We start from the raw sequence: 21,414 nt of genomic DNA on the forward strand, positions 1-21,414 counted from the left end.
CATCAATTAATTTATGAAATTTAAGAAAAATTTTTGAAAAAAATTTGTTTTTGTTCACAAAAATCTTCAATTAAATTTAAAAAATCAAAACGGCAACACCGGCAATTTTTAATCTATAGACCTTAAAGTATTTTTAATTACCGACGTTTGAAAAAAAAGATCATCAAAATCTAAGCTGTTCGGCCGGTTTCCCTAATATTGCCAATTTTTGAGCTTCAGTTACTCCACTAAAATATACCTACAAACTACAATTTTTTACACTTTTGTATATATAAAAAATACAATGATGCAAAATTTGTCCTATTTGTTGTTGTAGTAGTAGAAAAATAAAATTTAGCAATTTAACACTTTTTTGTTGCACAGGGTCGTGAATACCCCAATTTATTTTGACCTTAAAAAATCCTAGCTTTGTCAATTTTCAACTGACTTGGGTGTAGAACTGTAGAATAAGATATTAAGGATTCAGGAACATGACTGAGAAAAAAAATTTAAACAAGACCGTTGCCCTACCTTAAATTCAACTCTGGCTACGGGCCTAATAGTCTAATAAATCAGAAAATGATCTAAACTTAACTAAAATTATGTCTGAAATTAATTTATGGTAAAAAATATATATAGAGAATCATTAGCTGCGTTCCTTTGGAAATATCTACTTTTTAGTACTTAAAGCTGCTTTAAACTACTTTTTCAGTATAGCAAAGTAGATCAAAGTAGTTTTAAGTATTAAAAAGTAGATAAATATTTCCAAAGGAACGCAGCTATTGTAGCATGCAAATTTTTCCAATTTTAAATCTCTAGTTTTATCATTTGAAATTAAAAAATATTTATTGCATATCTAAAAAGGCTAACATACACGTGTCATAAATTGCGCACTTTTCATAAGTAAATAAAACTACATCAAATGAACTTGGCCATCATAATGATAAGAAACAAATGTCAATATGCTCCCAGCTCTCATAATTTTATTATCAATCCTAACATTTTTTACCCCAAGCATCAATGAAATTAAATTGATATTCTATGCCCCAAGCTCAAGGAAAAAATGGTATAGGAAGTAACATCGCATAATGATTACGTTTTTCTTTCCCATAAATAAGTACATATACAAACATACTCTGACTATTTTTAGAGATAAAACCTTTGACTGGACTGAGTTGAGTTGCTTATCATTTTGAAATTAAATAAAAACAAATTACAATTTAATGCAACATGCGTTATATGCTCTCTCTTCAACACCAACTATATTATACACTCTGATGTCGTGGTCCTATCAGTCTCGGTCAGGCAATTAAGCGATTAAACTTCGATTAATATGCTTTTTTAATGATTATTGTCGTGTTTTATTGCCATCATAATATAGCAGCATTGTATTGGCACGAGACATAATATTGATAACAGGGTTCCCGCAGTGATCTGAAGGATGTTCTGCTATTTTGGGAATTATACACCTAAAAGGTACAATTTTAATGACAAGATCTATGCATTTGAATGCGTGATGATAAGGTTCAATGGATGATCCAGTTACTGACACCTCAGATTAAAATAGTTTTGTTTTTTTTTTAATTATTTTTTTTTGTTGGCTGTATTAGAGCTGATTAAAATTATATTATCGACAGTAGTTTATTTTTTGTATTGCTTAGAAGGCAACGCCTGACGCCTGTCTTACCTCGTTTGGCGCTGTGCCAGTTCTAATCTCGAGGGGTCTAAGTAAAAGGCACCCAACGTTCAGAGTCTCTCCGTAGCTTATTAGAATAGAGCTTATAAGTATGGTCGAAGATTATCAATAAAATAAGAGAGTATATTTTGAGGTATACCTTTCGATAGATAAGTAGTATGCTTTTTTGAGAGAAAGTTATGAATCAATTTTTGTTTGCTTTTATTCAAAAACATGTCTAGGTATTTCGAATTATTACTGATAACAGGGTTCTTGTGGGTGGGTGATTAGACTTAAATATTACCAACACGCGTTCATTTCTAATTTGATCTCATTTAATTTTTTTTTTATTGATAAGCTTTGTTTTTGAGAGACGTGCTTATAATCAAAAGCACATAAGTATTGTTATCTCATTTGTTCACGGATGACAGAGAAGGCTTCTTATGCTAAGGTGGGGATTTTTTTGAAAACAAGATTTCGTCATATATAAAACTGGTAGAAATGTAGGAAGCATTTCAGTTTCTTTACGAAGCCGTGTTTGAAAACAGATACTGTTCTGAAAAAATATAAAATATAAACAAAATTCCTATCTACTCACCCTTACGGTTTGAAAAAGTGAATATATTAAGTGTGTGTTAAAGGACTCTTAAACGATACATTTAAAAAAAAAAAAAGTTTTTTGTAAACTTAAATTTCATTTAAATTTTTGGAAAAAGCAATTAAAAGGATTTGAAAATTTTCAAAATGCAGTTTAAAGTGAGTTTGATTTTTTTTTTGTGATATAAATAAACAATTCTTGTGAATATTATTTTATTCTTGGGAATATTATTTTATTTTCAAACTATCAACACTAACCTATCCCAAAAATTAATTTTTGATTTTAAACTTTAATGTGTCGCATAAATAAATAGTTTTTTTTTTTGTTTAAAAATTACCAATCCATTACACTTCAAACCTCAAAAGGGTTACTTTTTACATTTTTGAAAATAAACTTTAGAAGTTTTAAATGAAACGTTGAAATATTTAAGGTTTAAAGATTTCTTCTTTAGAGTTATGAGTTATTATGTACCAAATGTTTCCTTTTTTTTAAGCGATTTTGTAATTTATTTTTTTTTTTTATAAAATGTCCTTTTTGGTATAATAACCTACCTACCTATAAGTACCAACCTTCCATCTTATCACAAAATGTTTTTTTTTCCTTTCAACTCGTTGGTGGTGAAAAAAAATTTAACTTCTTACCGTTTTCTCTTTTTATTTCATTTCAAAATATTTCCAGTCCAAAAATCATCTCAAAAATTCTTTTTCCCAATTTTGATTGTAGCCTTTACATCTTCTACCTACCTACTACTTGTGACTTATAGGTATTAATTAACGCTTTTTTAAACATTGAATTTCTGAATCACGGCAAGTAACCAGTAAAAACAGAATTTTAAAAACTGTTGAATATTTAATTTAATAAGAATTTGTACTAAAAAGGGAGTCAAGACATTACTGATTCAATAATTTTAAATTTGTTAAGATAAATAACAAATAAGAGTTCAACCTAATATTTTGAAAAAAAAATTTAAAACCACAAAACTATGTTTAAATTTTTGATTTTTTGATTTTTTTTCTGTGTAAAAATTCTATAAATTTGGAAATTCACAGACAATCTGTCTATAGTTAAAACTCGTTTAAACTGCGATTTCACAACTAAAATCACTACTTTCACAAACAAAAATGAGTGCTTTGATTTTAAGAAAAAAACAATTCCATTCAATTTTAATCAATTAAAACCAAATATTAATACCTATGGTAAATGAACACTGTACAAAAGCATGATCATTCTTTATAAATTAAAAACAAAAATTATTTTGTATTATTCATCATTATCAACAAAAAAAAGTATGTATATAACTTTTCGACACAAGCGCCGGGGCCAGATCAAAAAGGCATTACCCCGGACTTTCGATATGATCTTGATTTTGTTGTATATTTTTGACTAAAGTCCAAAATGTACCTTTTATGTTATCAAATTTGTTTTTTCTTTTTTTTCCTTATTTGTTTATATTTCTGATGGGATTTTTTTAATATGAGAGTACAGCCAATGAATTATGTTTGTTTGCCTTGAATGACCACCACCTCTAAGAAATATAAGATATTGCTTTTTTCTTTGAATCACAAGTACAGAAACGCCACTTAAACATAAGAGAGAAATGCTGTTTTCTTGATATTCGAAAGTAACTTGACATTCAACTTACAACTCGAGTCTTTGAAAGTTTTTAATTTTCAAGATATACAAGTGAAAAGCTCTGCTGAAATTTTTTTGTGGCCAACTTTTTATAGGGTTCTGAACATGAGTCTGAAGTTTTCCTACCAAATTTCTCAAAACAACCATGAGAAATACGTTTTTTTTCTAATTACTGACTATTCTTAAAAAATTATTTATTTTTTTTTTTTAAACGATTTAATATAATAAAAGAAAAGAAAATTACCAATAACTCACGACTGCTGGCTTCCTCGAAAAAGACCATTAAAAAATCCATCCAAATAATTAGCACTTTTTTAAAACAAACAAAATTGTTCAAAGATTTTTGATTTTCATTCAAAACAAACTGATTTGTATAGAATTTTCAATGGTCTTCAGAGAAAAAACCTTACCCCAAAAATTTCGTTTTGAGAAAAACGGGTTTAAAGAAAATCTTATTTTCAGGGTTTCTTTTTTAATGGCTTGTAATAGTTATAAAAAAAATATTATTTAATTCTTAGTTAGTTAGGAGTATTGGCTATATTGGTCTGATATTTTTTTAATTCTGAAAATACATTTTTTATACCTATTTAGTTTAAGAAATTTTGTTTGTGAAGCCAAAATGGCTTCCACTGACAAGTGACAAGAGTTTTGGGCTCTAATTTTAACTCTAATTATTATAATTTTATGAGAATGTATTTTTATATTATAAATTGTTTTATTGCGGTTCGATCTGTGTACTCAGTTTAATTTTTTGAAAATGTGGGTTAGGCCGTTTGAGAGCTGAGTGCCTCAATTTACCCTCTAAAAAATTTTTGAAAAATTTTTCAGCCCCCTCCAATTTTTTTTCTGGATACGCCACTGTAAATTGACTTTTAAACTAACCGCACTTAAACCCTATCACTTTTCACCCATTAGATGTGTGAGTAAATCCACCTGCACTTTAAATATTTTTATAGAAAATCCGTTTAATTGTTGTGTTTGATTACAAAAATTTACATTTTTTGAACAATGTGAAAGTGGTATACAGGGTGTCCCAAAAGTAATGGATCAAACGAAATATGCTGATAGGCAAACGTTAGGACTCTCAGAATTTGGTAACTTGTTCATCCCAAATCCTTACGGTTTTCGATTTAATGCAGTTTTTGTGAAATTTCGAAAAATCCCGACTTTGAAACAGTATTTTGCTTCCTGCGATCATTATTGATTTTTGTTTTTTTAAAATTCTTTCACTTAAACATTGATTAGTAATAAGAAATAATTAATTAATCAAAATATTTTTTATTTCAAACGCCATTTTGCTGAAAATTAATTAACAGTTCCATGTTTTATAAAAACTCAATTTCTTACCTTTATTTCAGAGCAAAACCCTGAAAAAAATTTGTATGGTGTGACAATGGTTTATTATTTTGAAAACTTGCCGTGTTATTGGAGTTTTCAAAAATGTATACAAATTTCCAAAGTTGAAATTAGAACGAAAGATATAACAATTTGAATGCAAAAAAAAACAGAAGTTTTCAGAACAAAATAACAAACAAAAATCGAGGCTTTTATTCAAAAAGAATTAAACAAACAACAGTCGAGAAAATGTGTTTATTTCTCTTTGTTATTTTTCTCTGAAAATCCCTGTTTTGCTGCTTTTAAAGTTTTATATCTTTTGTTCTAACTTCAACTTTGGAAATTTTTTTACATTTTTGAAAACTGCAATAACACGGCAAGTTTTGAAAATAATAAACCAGTGTCACATCATAAAAAATTTTTTCAGGGTGTTGCTCTGAAATAAAAGTAAGAAATTGAGTTTTTATAAAACATGGAACTGTTAATTAATTTTCAGCAAAATGGCGTTTGAAATAAAAAATATTTTGATTAATTAATTATTTCTTATTACTAATCGATGTTTAAGTGAAGGAATTGTAAAAAAACAAAAATCAATAATGATCGCAGGAAGCAAAATACTGTTGCAAAGTCGGGATTTTTCGAAATTTCACAAAAACTGCATTAAATCGAAAACCGTAAGGATTTGGGATGAACAAATTACCAAATTCTGAGAGTCCTAACGTTTGCCTATCAGCATATTTCGTTTGATCCATTACTTTTGGGACACCCTGTATAAGGCTCAATATATTCTTTAGATAAAATGAGCCAAATTTACTTCAACAACAACAGGCTTTTATTTAAAGGAAAAATCGTTCCTAGAAACCATTACAAATTGTAAACATCCTGCCCCCCATGATTGCACTCAATTTTTTTTTGCATTTTGTTACAAAAATATTTAAAAAACGGAAACCGATAAAATATTTCAGCACACCAAAAACCTTTGAAAAACTTTAATTAAGTCTCGGCAACAAAACAAGGTTTAACTTTGTTGACCAGTGTTTTTTGTCAGTTTTATCAAAAAACTTACTGAACTAAAAAACACACTTGAGGAATTGGTAATTAAAATGAGAAAAGTGTTTTTTTTTTTAAAGAAAAATGGTCCAAGACCAAGTGCCTACATAAGTACATATAAGTAAAAAGGAAATAAAGTCAAATTTGATCACTAAGCGTTTTCGACCTTAATTTACAGTCGTTTTAATAACATCTCTTCCATTTCGGACAAAGGTTCGTTCAGGACCTACCTGGTGGAACAGAATGCTAAATGGATCCGCTTGTATTTAGGTTGTCTTTTTTCTCCCTGTATTAGTGGTTTTTTGAAAACTAATATTTTCCAAAATAAGTAAATTTAAAAATTTGTTATAAAATAATAAAGTCAAGTATTTTATCGATAAGAACTTTCTGATTAAAATACACTTATTTTTCCTTTTTGAAATGAATAATTATACAAGCAGTTTTAAGTAAGACGGGCGCCCGCCGCCGCAATTGATTAAGTTTTGTGAATAACAAAAGATCTTAGCAAACAATCCAAATACAAACTCTAGTCTAGCCTACATTAATATCTGTACAACTTTTCATGATAACCCCACACTGAAAATAGAATAACTAAATTTTAACACAATATACTAAATCTAACCAATTGTTTGTTTTTATGTTTTAATAAAGTTGGAAGAAATTTAATTTTATTAACAAAAAACTATCTTTTTATTTATTTCTAGTTGATGCATTCTCGAGCCCTCCTCTGCCTTATAGTAATTGCTTGCATTTGTGCATTGGTATCTTGCCGACCATCAGCGTCCGAAGAAGTAGAATCCGGTGAATACAGTGGCCACCTTAGTGCTGAGACAATACAAAAAATTCAAAAATGCGACATGAATATGGAATTTATGGAACTTTGCATGCGTTGTGCCAAGATAACAAAATCCCAAATTGTCTATCCATTGTGCTGTGACGATGAGGATAATGTACAAGATTGGTGCAAAAGATACCTTTTCTTTGCACAACATGAAGATTCTTAGATGCTTATAGTTTTTGTTTAATTTTTTTTGAATATTATTTTCTATGTATTATAAATTATTTTTAATTGCCATTGCATATTTATTACTTTTTTATATCATTATTGTGGCTATTTTTCGTTTTTTTTTTCTATTTGTAAATATCATTTTTTTACGTTTTTTATATTCATCTTTATTTATTTTTTTAAGGAAATAAAAAAATTAATATTTCTTAAGTTAAGAATTACAAAAATGCTATATTGATCTGTGATCTTGTAAGAGCTTTAGATAAAAAAAAATTATTGTTTTAAGTACTAAATTAACAAACAAAAAAAAAAAGACGAATATAAACTAAAATATAAACTAAAATACAAACAAATTCAATCAGAATACAAAATTGTAGTTTTCTTTGGTTAAAGAAAGTGTTCAGGATCAGTGATGCCAAGTACAACTACTTTGCAAGATTGATTGCAACTGCAGCGATGTACTTAGCATAAGTTAAAATCCAATTTATTTTTACTTGGATATGCAATGTATAGCTTGTAGATGTCAAATGTTGCATTCGTGAAAACTGCCAACAATGAAACCAAACATTTCATAACGATCGATGATATAGCAATAAACCAGAGCTCCCCAATTATATCTGCCAGTCTGTCAGGCTGTCTGCGGCGCACACTGGGGAAATTTGTATGGGAGTGCGGAAAAAATTAAATAAAAACTGAACCACTGAATAGATTTGGATGACAGTTTTCGTCGTAAGAAATTATTATTATTCATTTCCGCCCACTGCCACGCCCTTTTAAAAAAATTTGTGAGAGTAATAAAGAATTCCGATTCTCAATTTACTTGTACTTATAGCATTTTTTTTTAAAATTTTTTTGTATTATTGGAACCACCTCACCGATTTTAAATACATTAAATGGAAAAGAATAACTCATAGTAGGTACTGTTGTCGAGGTCCACGTCCACGCAAAATAAAAAACCCAAATTATAGTTAAAAATTATTAAAAAAAAAAACACTTTTTTCATTTTTTTATACAAATTTTTCAAAAGTTTATTCTTTTAAGAGAGCCATTTTTTCCTCAATTAAATGACTCTGATTCTTCTTAATAAAGGAATGGGTAAGATGATCTGTATTTTTCAATAATAATTTCAATTTAAATCTTGAGACATTCCATTAGATTTCTGCTTAGATCTTCGCATAAAATGCTTAAAATTCCCATTTTTAATAAAATGTATATTATACATTGTATAATAATAAGACGCATAATCCCTTTTCACTCGATTTTAATTTGAATAGTTTTCAATATATTATGTACATACATTTCAGTTACATATAACGAAAATTAATTTTTCTGAGCCAAGTTCAAAAAATCAAATGTAATTTTATTGTAGTAGATTTGTAAAAAAATGTGTTACGAATTAATTTTATTTTCTCTATTTATCTTTTCGGATAAGAATTTCAAGTTTGCAGCCAAAAAAACAAAAATCTGACAAAAAGGAGATTTTTTACTTTTCAATTTTCTCGAAAACTAGAAGGCATAGAAACATATGGTTTTCAGTGTTTGGTAAGGAATTAATTAAGGCAGTGTTCTTCATTATTCAAATTGAATTCAAATCCCCAGCCTTGTCAAAAATAGTATTGGATATGATTTTTTAAATTTTTTTTTTTCAATATTTTGACTTTGAAATCGATTATTTCAAAAACAATTCACTTAAAGAACATAATTAAAAAGCTCAAATTAAGCCTAATATTTTGGCTTTTAAAAAAAGTGTCATTTATAACTGTAAGTGTTACCATTGATTTTTAATATTTTTTTGTTATTTTAAGTAATTTTTAAGAAAATGATTTTTGCGACCAAATGAAGTTTTCAATTACCAATAAAAAACGCAGTGGCACCTGGTGGCACCCAAATTTGGCCTTCATCGAAAGGGAATTTCATAAGGAAAAAGTTTTTAATAGCCTCTAACTGTAGGCAAGTGTAGCTAAAATTATATATACAACAATATGAAAAAATCAAGCCATTTTTTTCTCTTTTCTTTAAATAATTATATAAAATAATTTACATCTTTAAAATTAATAATTTCTTCGATTTACAATAGACAAACGATGGCTTCTTTACGAAAAAATAAAAGTGTATGAGTCGGCTCAAGCTAAAAAAAATTACACAGCTTTAATTTGAGGGTATTTTCACTTCGTTTTTTATACTTTCAACAACTTGTCCCTTTACAAAGCTCTAAAAAGTAAACTACAAGTCCGATTTTAGTAATTCTTTCTGATTTTGATTCAGATTTTATTCTAGAATTTAGAAATACTATTGAAATATTCTCCGAGGAACTTTAAATTTTGGACTTTTTTCCGCAAAATCCCCAGTGTGCGGCGTTAACAGCTTCAGTCTTCTAACGATATCGACTCGACTATTTAGGTTTGCTTCACGTACCAAATCAAAAAGCTGTCAATTGCTGCCAAATATCTAGAATCAGATTAACTAGTCCATGAATTTTTATTTTTTTCCCTCATTGATTTTTTTTTTAACATTTTTTTTAATACGCGGGAAGATCGGAAGATTACGGTTATAATAAAGCTAAACAAGCTATAGTCTGCTAGATGTTATCGGGCGGCGTATTGTTTTTTGTTATTATAATGTAATGCAATATCAGACATCTCTTAGTTTACGAAATTATGAAATAGTTTGTTAGAAGGCAAAATAAGAAAAAATGTTTTAATCGAATTCTCGGCAAAACTACAAGATTCATTACCTTCTACATTACAAAAATTTGATGCTACTAATCAAATTCTCGATATCCAAACATCAAGGCGAAAAAGAAATAAAATATGTATATAAAAAATAAAAAATGTATTAGTCAATTTTTGTGTATATGGATAAAAATGTTACACATACGCCCGAGTGACCACATTTGATCTTAATTTTGTTTTTTTTTATGATTAGCGCGCGCTCAGGAGCGAGCACTTAGGGAATAAAAGTAGAATTAAGTTGAAGATAATGATGTGTTGAGTTAATAATTCTATCGTGTTAAAAAAGAAGGATCTGAAGTTTGGCTCAGAGACGTTTCTCACATAAGGGATATTAATAAACCTCTGATAGTTTTATTATATAAAGGTTTTGTTCTGGATTCGATCTAAGACATTTAAAGATGTTTTAAGTGTCCCAGATGAGATATGAAATGTTTTCTAGCTATGGTTTGGGTTACGTATAAGGTAGGGTTTCCAGAACATCTCTTTTAAAGAGAACATGTTCTCTTTTTCAACTCTGATCTTTTTTACACTCTCTTTTTTCATAATATTCTTTTTTTGTTCTCTATTTTTCAAATGTCCTCTTTTAAGTACCTATCTTTTTTTGTTTTCGTCCATAGTTTTTCAAGATTGTTACGATTATCTGTCTCGTTGTTTCAACTCTCAAACTCTGCCCACTCACAGTTAAGGTAAAGTGTTCATCGCATTTAAATTCAAAAGAGATGTTCTGTTTTTCGTTTTCGATCTACATATTTTATAATTTCTTTTTCTACACGGATCTCAGTTTAATTGCCTTTTAGCTCGATTTTTGTATCTAAGTACTTTTTAACAATTTGTTAAAAAGCTGACTTGTGCAGTTATTCCAAAGTTTACTTTTCTAGAGAAGTTAAACATCCATTCAAAAGATTTACAATAACTGAGAATATGGACGCGTTCTTTTTTGAAAAGATTTGATCATTTTTCACGTAATTCCTGTGTCCCAGATCCACTACTTTTAAGTAACTCTTTAGGAAAAATAAATTTGTTCTGCTTATGTGACGTTAGCTTTTGCTTTTTCTTATCAATTACTCTATTTTTTGTTCTTTGTTTTTTTTTTCTTGTAAGTCCTCTTTTTTTAACGGTTCTAGAGTAAAATGTTCTCTTTTTATTAAGGTCCCAAATGGACACCCTAGTATAAGGCAACACCAAAATTTTATTTAAATTTAATATTTTGAATGTATTATAATTCTAAGCCTAATACAAGATTTATTCAAATTTAATGTTTTTGTATTAAAAATCAAGGAAATCAGTTTATCATAATGATATTTCTTTCTTTTTCTTTTTATTATTTAAGTATTTTCTTTCTTTTATAAATGAAGCAAAACATTACTGAAAGTTAATATTCTTTATAAATTTAATACTCGTAATGGTGATATTATTATCTCTCTTAACTATGATAGTAATAATTGGTGATGGCAACACTGACTCATAGGCAACAGACGTCAAAATTTATAGCCTCCTTTTAACATTTGTTTTTTTTTTTTTTAATTCGAAAAAAAACAGAACGCCTGTAAATTATTACAAATTAAGATTTTCTTTATTTTATATTATTCATCAGAAAAAGTTTGACTAAATGCTTTGTTTTTTTTTACAAAACTCCTACTTTTATAGGTTTTTTCTTAGGTTATGGTAACCTTGAATCCATACACAAGAAATTTAATTTCAATTTTAAAATAGCGTCGCTCTTCTTTTAAAGTTTTAAATACAGTTTGATTTCAATTTAAAATAAATGAAAGAAATTGGGGAAGGTGGTGAATCGCGGTAAGATACATCAAAGCTTGACCGTGTCAGATAGTTATACTACCTAAATAATTACTAGTGAGAAAAATATAACTTTTTTTCTTGTTAAAAACAATATAAGAACTTACAGGAATGTAAATAAAACGTTGCATTGTGTCAAAATTTGAAAACGATTAGCAAAGAACTTTTCGAGATTTGCTATTAAAAGCAAATAAACATGAGATATGCCAAACACGTTGATTTCAACTTGAGATTTCTCGAAAAAGAAAAGAGATATTTAAGAGATTTAAACGGATTCTAGCTCAGCACAACAAAAACCTATAGAAAAGTATACCTTGGTTTCTGTTAGAAAAAAAAAAGTTTTATTTTGTTGACCAGTGTAATTTTCTTGTAGTTACATATTCTTTGTAGTTCAATAACCTTATATCAAATAAAATATCAGTGGCGTATTGAAGGGGGGGGGGGGGACTCAGGGGGCTCAAGCCCCCCCCCCCCAAGCCTCCAAAATCATGTTATTATTTAGCTGAATTCATCATAATCTACATGATTAACTGAATGATCGAGCCCCCTCAAAATTCTGAAATGGTTGTTTGTGTTTGTTTGCGTAAGTGCCTTAGTTGCCGTTGAGGGTTGAGATCATTTTTTTTAGGATTTTAGTCCAATTCAGAATGCTTCAGAATGCTTCAAATTATTTTTTTGGTATTTTGACGTCGAATTACATTACCGTTAAATTTTGCGAAGCTTCTTATGGAATCAAGCCGTATTTTATTGTCTTGAGTACCTTATATTTACTTTTTTTCAAAAATAATCTTTTTCTCAAAGATATTGGAAAAAAAAATTTTTTTTATAACTCAAAATCTTAGTGGTCAACATTAAACATCAATAAGAATTTCAATGAAAATTAATTTTTGAGACTTTCACGTCCTGCATTCACTTGCCGAACGTGAAATAAGGTGTTTTGTATTTTTTCACTCATTTAAGTTTTTTTTTTAATCGAATTCATTTCACTTTGTTTCTGTTCGTGAATTTGGTGCCTTTTTCAATGAATCTGCAATTTTTTGACAAAATATTATCAAAACTTATATTTTTATTGTTTTGTCGATAAAAGATGAATAAAAATAACACCGGCACACAAAAAAAAAGTGTCATGTACCAGGAACCAGGCCTATCATTCTATATGTTTTTGGGCACGCTGAATTCGAATTTCAAGTCCGTTTGGCCCCATCACCCTCCAATTTTGAGCTTTGACTGCATTTTGTTTGAATTTTTATGACTTTTTTGGAGTTTTTTGCATTTTTCTCAAAACTGAAGGGTGTTTGGGCAAAACCGACTTGAAATTCGAATTCAGCGGGTCCAAAAACATATAGAAAGATAGGGCTGGTTCCTGGTACATGAAACTTTTTTTTGTGTGCCGGGGCTAACAGCGTCATGTCGCTACCAGTGCCAGCACAAAAAAAAAGTTCTATGTACCAGGACCCAAACCTATCTTTCTATATGTTTTTGGACCCGCTGAATCCGAATTTCAAGTCCGTTTTGCCCGGTCACCCTTCAGTTTTGAGAAAAATGTAAAACAGACCCAAAAAAAAGGCAAAAAACTTCCGTTTTTTGAATTTTACTCAAAACTGGAGGGTGATAGGGCCAAACGGACTTCAAATTCGGATTCAGCGTGTCCAAAAACATATAGAAAGATAGATCTGGTTCCTGGTACATGACACTTTTTTTTTTGTGTGCCGGTGTAATCATTTTTATCAAAAAACAAAACCGACTTCCATGGATCAAAACTGGGTTTTATGGTTTTTCTAATAGTTTCTATGGCCAGAACTGAACGAAGTTGAAATGGGACCACATTGCAGCCCCCAGCTTTCCAATACAAAAAGAATTATCAAAATTGGTTCACTCAATCCAAAAAAAAAAAAAACAGACGAATTGAATACCTCCTTCTTTTTGGAAGTCGGTAAAAAAAATTGAAAAAATTTTCCAGCCCCCTCCAAATTTTTTTCTGGATACGCCACTGATAAATATGTATATATGAATGTATACAAACTATGGTACAGTGATTCGATTCTGCATGATTACTTTGTTTCATTAAAGAAATCATCATGATTGTTCATCAAAAGCTTGCGAACACTGATTCCAGACCGTATTTCGTAGTATTTTTTGAATAATTTACCGTTATAACTCCGCAGGTTCATTACTCATGATCATTATTAAACTTTGGACTGACTTTTTCTTATATATAGGTACTTGATGTATATCAATAAATCATAATTTATAATTTTGATTTATCAATAATAAAAATTTAATTGGTCTTTCAATCGCTAATTTTGTTATAATTTATTAACTTATCAATTTATCATGGACAAAACACGAAAGACCTTTGAGCGTGTCACGTAGAAAAACTTATCTTTTTTGGTGGCTAATAGAAACATATTGAAAATTTAGAACAACTGTAAGATAAAAAGTATCCATCATTTTCAGAGATAGGGGTCGCATTATTCATCTTGGACACAGAAACATTTAAGCATCAAAAAGACGTTATTATTTTTTTTTACAATTGATAGTAATATGTTAGTAATTGAAGCATGTCAGCAAAGAATTAAATTTGTCAGTACTTCATGCCAAAATGCATAATTTTATCATAAAAATTCTAATTAAAGTTTTCTATAAAAGTCGTATGTTATTAAAAATATTGAAAAGGAAAAACATTAGAGAAATATTTTTCAATTGACGTAGACCCGCTAAATAAACAACCATTCAGTTTACAAACTGCATCAATTAAAATATATTGATATTGTGTTGATTTCCCGATAACAAATAAAATTTACTATAAAATTTATTTATTTTATTACGAAGTTATTATTAAAATATATTTATTTATTTTTTTTTTTCAAAAACGTAAATTCTGAAAAATAAAAAATCAAGCTCGTGGGGTTTTAATCGAAAGTAAAACGCTAAGAACGTAATACAAATTTTTCAAATGCACTTTGACTTTTTTAATATAAAAATGCTGAGCAATCAAAACAGCCACTGTGTAATCCCAATAGCCAATCTGCAAAGCTGATAAGAAAAATCTGACATTATTTTGCAGGTGAATCAACTCAATGTTATTGTTGAGATTGAATTGTTTACTAGAAGCTGTTGGTCAGTTTTCTGTAATTTTTTAATAATTTTTTTTTAATGAACATTGTCTGAACGCATGGCTGTTAAATTAATTCCCAAAATTCAGAGTCAACATTCTCTCTAGACGAAATTTGAACTTTGAACAGAAAATAAACGATATTCCGTGCGAAGCTTATCTTTACGAAAAATATTCCATGGATACTCTACCTTGTATTAGCACCAGTAGACATTTAAATTTTATTGAAGCTAAATATAAAAACAATTCGTCAGACATGCAGACGGATTTGAAAATATAAAACCTTGATCGTTGTATTTGATGGCAAGGTCATCGAGAAAGAAACTTTATGCAGAAGGCCAAATTCATATTAGATAGGTAGGTAAGCGAAGAATATGAATGTTTTTAAATTTGATGATTGAGTCACTTGAGAATTAAACAAAGCAAAATATTTTAAGCTTAAGGTTAGACAACATTATTGTTTTGTTCAATAAGAAAAACAATAAAATGTATTTTTAAAAATTAATATAAAAATATTTTGTTTGATCTATTTAGAGCTAGGGCAAAGATTAAATTATAATCATCAATACAATTTGTTATACCAAACTCAAGGATGAACTTAAATAATAGCTGCTTGGCTGCTTATAAATAATACCTATTTTTAAGTTCTTCTGTTAGTAGTAAAAGTAGATATAGCTACATATATCGAACCCTTTTCATTATCATTTTTTTTAAGAATCCGATAAAACATAGATTGAACATTTTGAGTGAGTAAAACATTAGTCATTATTCCTTGAGTAAGGGAATGTTAAAAATGTAAACATTTTGTTAAATTAGAAATGTGAACATAAACATAGGAAATTTAGCTAACCCTGAAATCAACCCCCATGGCGTTATGGTATGTGCAATGTACTGTCACTCTAGGCTGATGAAATTTTGTAGGCATATTGTACTAACAATCCTATTAATTTGATCCTTTTATCACAAACTGCACAACTATTTTTCATACTTTTACTTTTGCACGTCACTCCTTCAAAATATTAATTTGTATGAAAACTCAATGAAAAATAAAAGCAAGTAATTTAAGTTTTGCATGAAAATTAATTATTCCATGGTAAATATAAATAATTTTTTGATTATTTTTGATTCGCGTAAAACGTGTAAGAACTTATCTGTAAATGTTTAATTTGTCATCAAAACCATAAATAAAATGAATCATTGGCTTTTTGGGACCAATTACAGATTTTACTGTCTCTTCGAAAAAAAACACCCTTTCACCAAAATTTTTTTTTATGAAAACTCTATATTATTGCTTTCTATCCCAAAATCAATGTTTTTACCAAATTTCATTAGGGTGACCCATCATTTTTGTTTTCACTCAAAAAAACATCCTGTCAACCATGATATTTTTAGGGTAAAGTCGGGTGATATGGCACCACGGGTGATATGGCACCCTTTCAATATCTCCCACTTAATGACTTCTTTTCAAAGCAAAAAGAGCAAAAAGAGCAAAATAGAATTCAGTCTGACGTAAGCTTTCAGTGGATGCATTCGGATCCGCAGTAGCCATTGCCACTTAAATTTAAAAAATGGACAAACAAAAAAATGAGTTCAATTTGAGCGAAAAGTTTTTTTGTGTAAAATTGTTGTACGTGTGGTTCCAAAAGTATTTGACGCCGAGGGTTCATTTTAACACAAAAACAACGGTAACGGTTGTATTTTTGTGTTTGCTCATTGCCATAACTGAGCGAACGTGATTATTCGTGTCATTTGAAGAAAACAGAAGTGTAGTCAAATGGTGGATATATGGCACCCAAGCACTTCGGGATATATGGCATTTACAAAAAACTGCAGCAAACCAGGCCAAGAGGACTCAAACCCAGATCACAGCAGCCGTTGGAGTTGCTGAATGTCAAAAAAAAGCAGGACCTAAGCATTTTGCGATTCCCTTCACACGTCACTACATTAAGAAGGCTTCTTAAATAACCAGAACCTAAAAGTTTGCCAAATAGCTTTCAGATTGACTGAAAAGTGCGGAGTAAGGCAGTAATCATAATTTCACTTTTGGTCTCATGATTCGTGTAGGTCTTTCAACAACACATGCAACAAGTTTTACAAAAAAATATCAAGAAGAAATAGGGTGCCATATCACCATCCATTTTTTCAATCATGTTTTTTTTAATGGTTTTTATTTTTGCAAAAAATAACAAGAAATTATCTTTGAATAACACTTATGTACCTATTTTGCATTTAAGAAATAGTTTTAAAATAAACCTGCCTTTGTTTTAAATAGATATCTTCTTTATTTCTCAAGTAATAACGAAAAACAAAAATGGGTGCCATATCCCCCGACTTTACCCTATAGACACTTAAGATTCTTGTTTCTTATCTTAAAAGTAACATAATTGCTAAATTTCAATAGGGTACCACTAATATTACTCTAATATTACACATTTTTTCAAATACACCCATATTTTCTTAACTTCTAAAAAAAACACCCTTTCACATAAAAAAAAATTTATAGACTTACATTATCCGTAATTCACATTTGAAAGAGAACATATTTAATAAATTTCGTAAAGGTACCATTTATAGCATTGATTTTATGGGACTTTTCGCGGATTTTTCCCTATTTCCCAAAAAAAACACTCTTTAACCTAAAATATTTGTATAGACTTTTTGGGTTCTTGGTTTCTGTTATAAATGAAACATTTTTACCAATTTTCATTGGTGTAACAATTTTTTCCTAGTTAATGTGGTACTAATTCCAAATTTCATCATTTCTTAAAAAAAAAAACACCCTTTCACTTAAGATAATTTTGTACACTTTATGATTCTTAATTCTTATACCAACCAAAACATTTACACCAAGTTTTAAAAATTAATCAAATTTAAGTCAGCTGCTACAATACCTTCCTCACACACAACTAAACTCATCTAAAAAACACCCTTTCACCAAAATAATTTTTAGAACTTTATGAATCCTTTGTCCCTGCTTTATCTAAAACCTTTATCCCGAATTTTATCAGTGTAGCATGTTTTTCACATGGGTTTCGGTTATATTTTACTTATTAAAGTCAAAAAACAAGCACCCTTGTTTTTAATCGGCAATAACTTTTCTTAGACCAATCGTATTGACTTTATTCTTATGTCATTAGCAGGGATAGGATTTTGTGGAATTTGCCTTTTTTTCTTGCTTAATCGTACGACATTATAGATTAAAAACATACACGTTTCACGTCCCCCTAGTGCCAAATATATGTATTTTATTTTGCCTTTTTTTTGCATTTTCTTTCGTTATTGCCTTTTTTTGTCTTTTCTCTTGTTATTGCCTTTTTTTGTCTTTTTCTATGTTTTTTATCTTTTTAGCGTCTAAAAGGTACACACAAAACACTCAAACATACAAACAAAAAGCTAACTTACTCAGCATATAACTTGCTCAATATATCTATTCTATATTAAAAATTCACTTATTACCCCACCCAAACAAAATTCGAATGGAAAGATCTACCTATGCAACTTGTTTGTCTGCTATTGCTACCATTTATTGTCTTCTACGTTCTATTGCGCGGCCGACAACCGACACGTATTAGAGTTCAAAAGCTAACTTACTCAATTTACAATACTCGATTTGAAGAAGTTCTCCAGATTTTGGACATAATCAAGAGAGATTTGGAAGCTGCGAAAGGGGCAATCACAAAAGATGTTTTTGAGAAATACAGATCAATTTTTTTTTGGCAAATAAGGGACTCGAAAGAGTTGAACAAATAAATTGCGTAATACATTGGAACACAAATCCAGGGGTCGAACTACGGCATTCGTACGTTAACGTATTGACGCTTTATGTCTCTATCATTTTCTTCTAATTAAATAGAGAAAGCAATAGTCAAAACGGTAACGAACTTATGCCGTAGCTCGACCCCAAAGCACCCGGCAAATGTTGAAGTGGGCGATGTCGAGTTATTTAATTGGGGTCCAGTCGTCTCTACAGATGTAGAGAGATATTTTAGCTCGTTTAGAGCACTCTTAAGGGGGGAAATCCCTCTGGAAATTTTTATTTTTGCATTAATTTTTGTTTGCCTAATAAATTCATTTATCAACCGAGGAAACTATTTTCAGTGGTCTAAGCCTTAAATGAAGAATCAAAAGCCCTAGATAGCCCCGAAACCCATGCGTTTTTTTCCGCGCCGTGCAACGTAACTCAAAAACTAATGAAGCTATCGACTTGAAATAAATTGCAAATTACTCTTTAATTTATTGGCTATTGCATGAACCTAAAAGTTCAATAAAATTTTTACAATAAATATTTTTTTTAACAATTTGTTTATAAGAAAGCATTGTGTTTTTTCGTTTTTTTTTTGTATCTAATTTTTATTTTACACTTTTTTTTACTAAATTTAGGTTCATGCAATGCGTATAAATATATTTTATTGGAAAAAAATTTGTTTTTTGATTATAAATAATTTTCTGGACCTGGGCATTGCACGGCGCAAACTCGAGGCGTCAACTTTAAAGAGCTGTAGTGCCGCCATTTTGTTATTTTTTGTACTTCAAAAAAATTGAATCAATACTTCATAATGTCAATAATATCACATACTTTTCCAAATTTCAATAAATGGTTTCAGTTTTCCAAAAAAAAATAATAAAAAAGCTGTCGTCCAGAGGGATTTTTCCCCTTAAGCCTGGTACGCTGCTCGCGCTAAATTTTAGCTCCCATACAAATTATCGAAAAATTTTAGCCGAGCTAAAATGAGTCCCATACAAATTATCGATAACTTGTATGAAAATTTTATCATGGCTAAAATTTAGCGCGAGCAGCGTACCAGGCTTTAAGGGACAATCACAGGCGCTTGTTAACTGAAAATTTTAAAAAACTCATGATTGTTCAAAATTACTGCAATTAATTTTTATATTTCATTCTTTTCTCAATAAATGCCTTTTTATGCCTTTTTGGGAGTTTTATTTTGCCTTTTTTTAAGTTTTTAGGTCCACAAGATCCTATCCCTGGTCATTAGATTCCGCATAAAAAAATACCTTGAAAACATGTGTCATATGATGATATTCGACAAATAATTTTTTTTTTAGTATATTTTTGACCTTGACCCCCTCCCTCTTGTCCTCGAAAAAACACCCTTGCACCCAACTTTTTTTTATAGACTTTTCTGTACTTGGTTCTTATCCCTTGGCAAACTTTTTGCCAAGTTTCATGAGTGCAACAATTTTTTTTTGTAATGCCTATTTTACCTGTACTAAAATTGTTTTGGGCGGTTTTAAATCCGATGTTCAAAAACTAAAAGTTAGTGTGCCCATCATTCCGACTCTGTTTCTTATTTTCATTAACGAATAATGATAACAAAAATCATCCTTATCTGCAATAGTTTCTCTGGAAAAATGTTTCTAGTTGGAAAAGTTGGAAATACTTTTTGAAAGGAAAAATTTCCCCATTATAAATCCCTATCGGCAATGAAGTTTCTCTCTCGAAGTATTTCTGTCTTTGTTTTGATAGGAATCATATCTTTTGTAGCAAAAATGAAAGTATTTTTTCTTTCAAAATATTCTTTAAAAAATATTTTATATGTGAATGGCTGTGTTTCTCTGATTAATGTCTATTATCGATGTCGGTCGTGTTGTTCCATAAGTTTTTCGACACGACAAATCTGTAAAGGACAAACAAGGAAAAGATATCTGTCAAACTCTAATGAAATTTAAACAAAACCGCTATTTTTTTTCATTAGTGCTCTAGTGAAATAGGCAGATGCAATATTCTCATTAAAAAATGATATCCGCTCTGCGCTTTCAGTCAAACTAGACGAATGCGAAATTATTTACTCAACTTAATTTTTCATTCCTAAGTCGACATTTAGACAAATGTTCATCAAGAGATAATCATAACCCCTTCATTATAAAAAAAACTTAAATTTAAATATGGTCACTCGGGCGTATGTGTAACATTTTCTTTTATAGAAATAATTTAACGATTAAAAATTTTTCATTTTTTTAAGTTTTGTTTTTAACTATTTGATTTGTTGCAATTAATTCTTGAGTCCTGTAATTTTGCTTTGAACTTTAGCACATTTTTTTTTTTGCCTACTAACTAACGCTTTCATAATCTCCCAAACAGAGAGATATCTGTCCCATTGGTGTAACTCATAGTAATGTATGGGACCGTGAGAGCCATAGTGGCCTTACGGATTTTTATATTTTTGTTCAAGAAACGTAAACTTATTGTTGACGATTTTTGTCGATGGTCGATCATCGAAAACGAATTTTGGTATTGTGAATCTCTATTGTGGACGACATTTTTTTTATTTTATCCTTGGATCTTTTTTGTTTCGATAAAATTTTGCTATCGACTCAAATAATTAACAAAAGCAAATATCTGTGTCGAAAGAGATATCTGCACAATACCAAAGCAGATATTTATCGATTCGATTGACTTTTATCGAATCGAAAGTTTAAATAAGGGCCATTTATTGTTAAAATATTCTGGCCTTTTTAAAAAAATATTTTATTTCT

At 29.5% G+C, this 21,414-nt stretch overlaps 1 protein-coding gene across 1 annotated transcript; it reads left to right on the plus strand.

Moving 5' to 3' along the window:
* The first annotated feature begins 2,162 nt into the window (after window positions 1–2,162).
* On the plus strand, window positions 2,163–7,548 carry LOC129919694 (uncharacterized). The gene is made up of 2 exons (XM_056000664.1): window positions 2,163–2,410; window positions 6,974–7,548. The coding sequence occupies exons 1-2, from the start codon at window positions 2,399–2,401 to the stop codon at window positions 7,271–7,273; spliced, it is 312 nt and encodes a 103-aa protein (XP_055856639.1). The 5' UTR covers window positions 2,163–2,398; the 3' UTR covers window positions 7,274–7,548.
* The last annotated feature ends 13,866 nt before the right edge of the window (window positions 7,549–21,414 follow it).

Source organism: Episyrphus balteatus, chromosome 4 (genome assembly GCF_945859705.1).
Source record: "Episyrphus balteatus chromosome 4, idEpiBalt1.1, whole genome shotgun sequence".
NCBI classification, from domain to species: Eukaryota; Metazoa; Arthropoda; class Insecta; order Diptera; family Syrphidae; genus Episyrphus; species Episyrphus balteatus.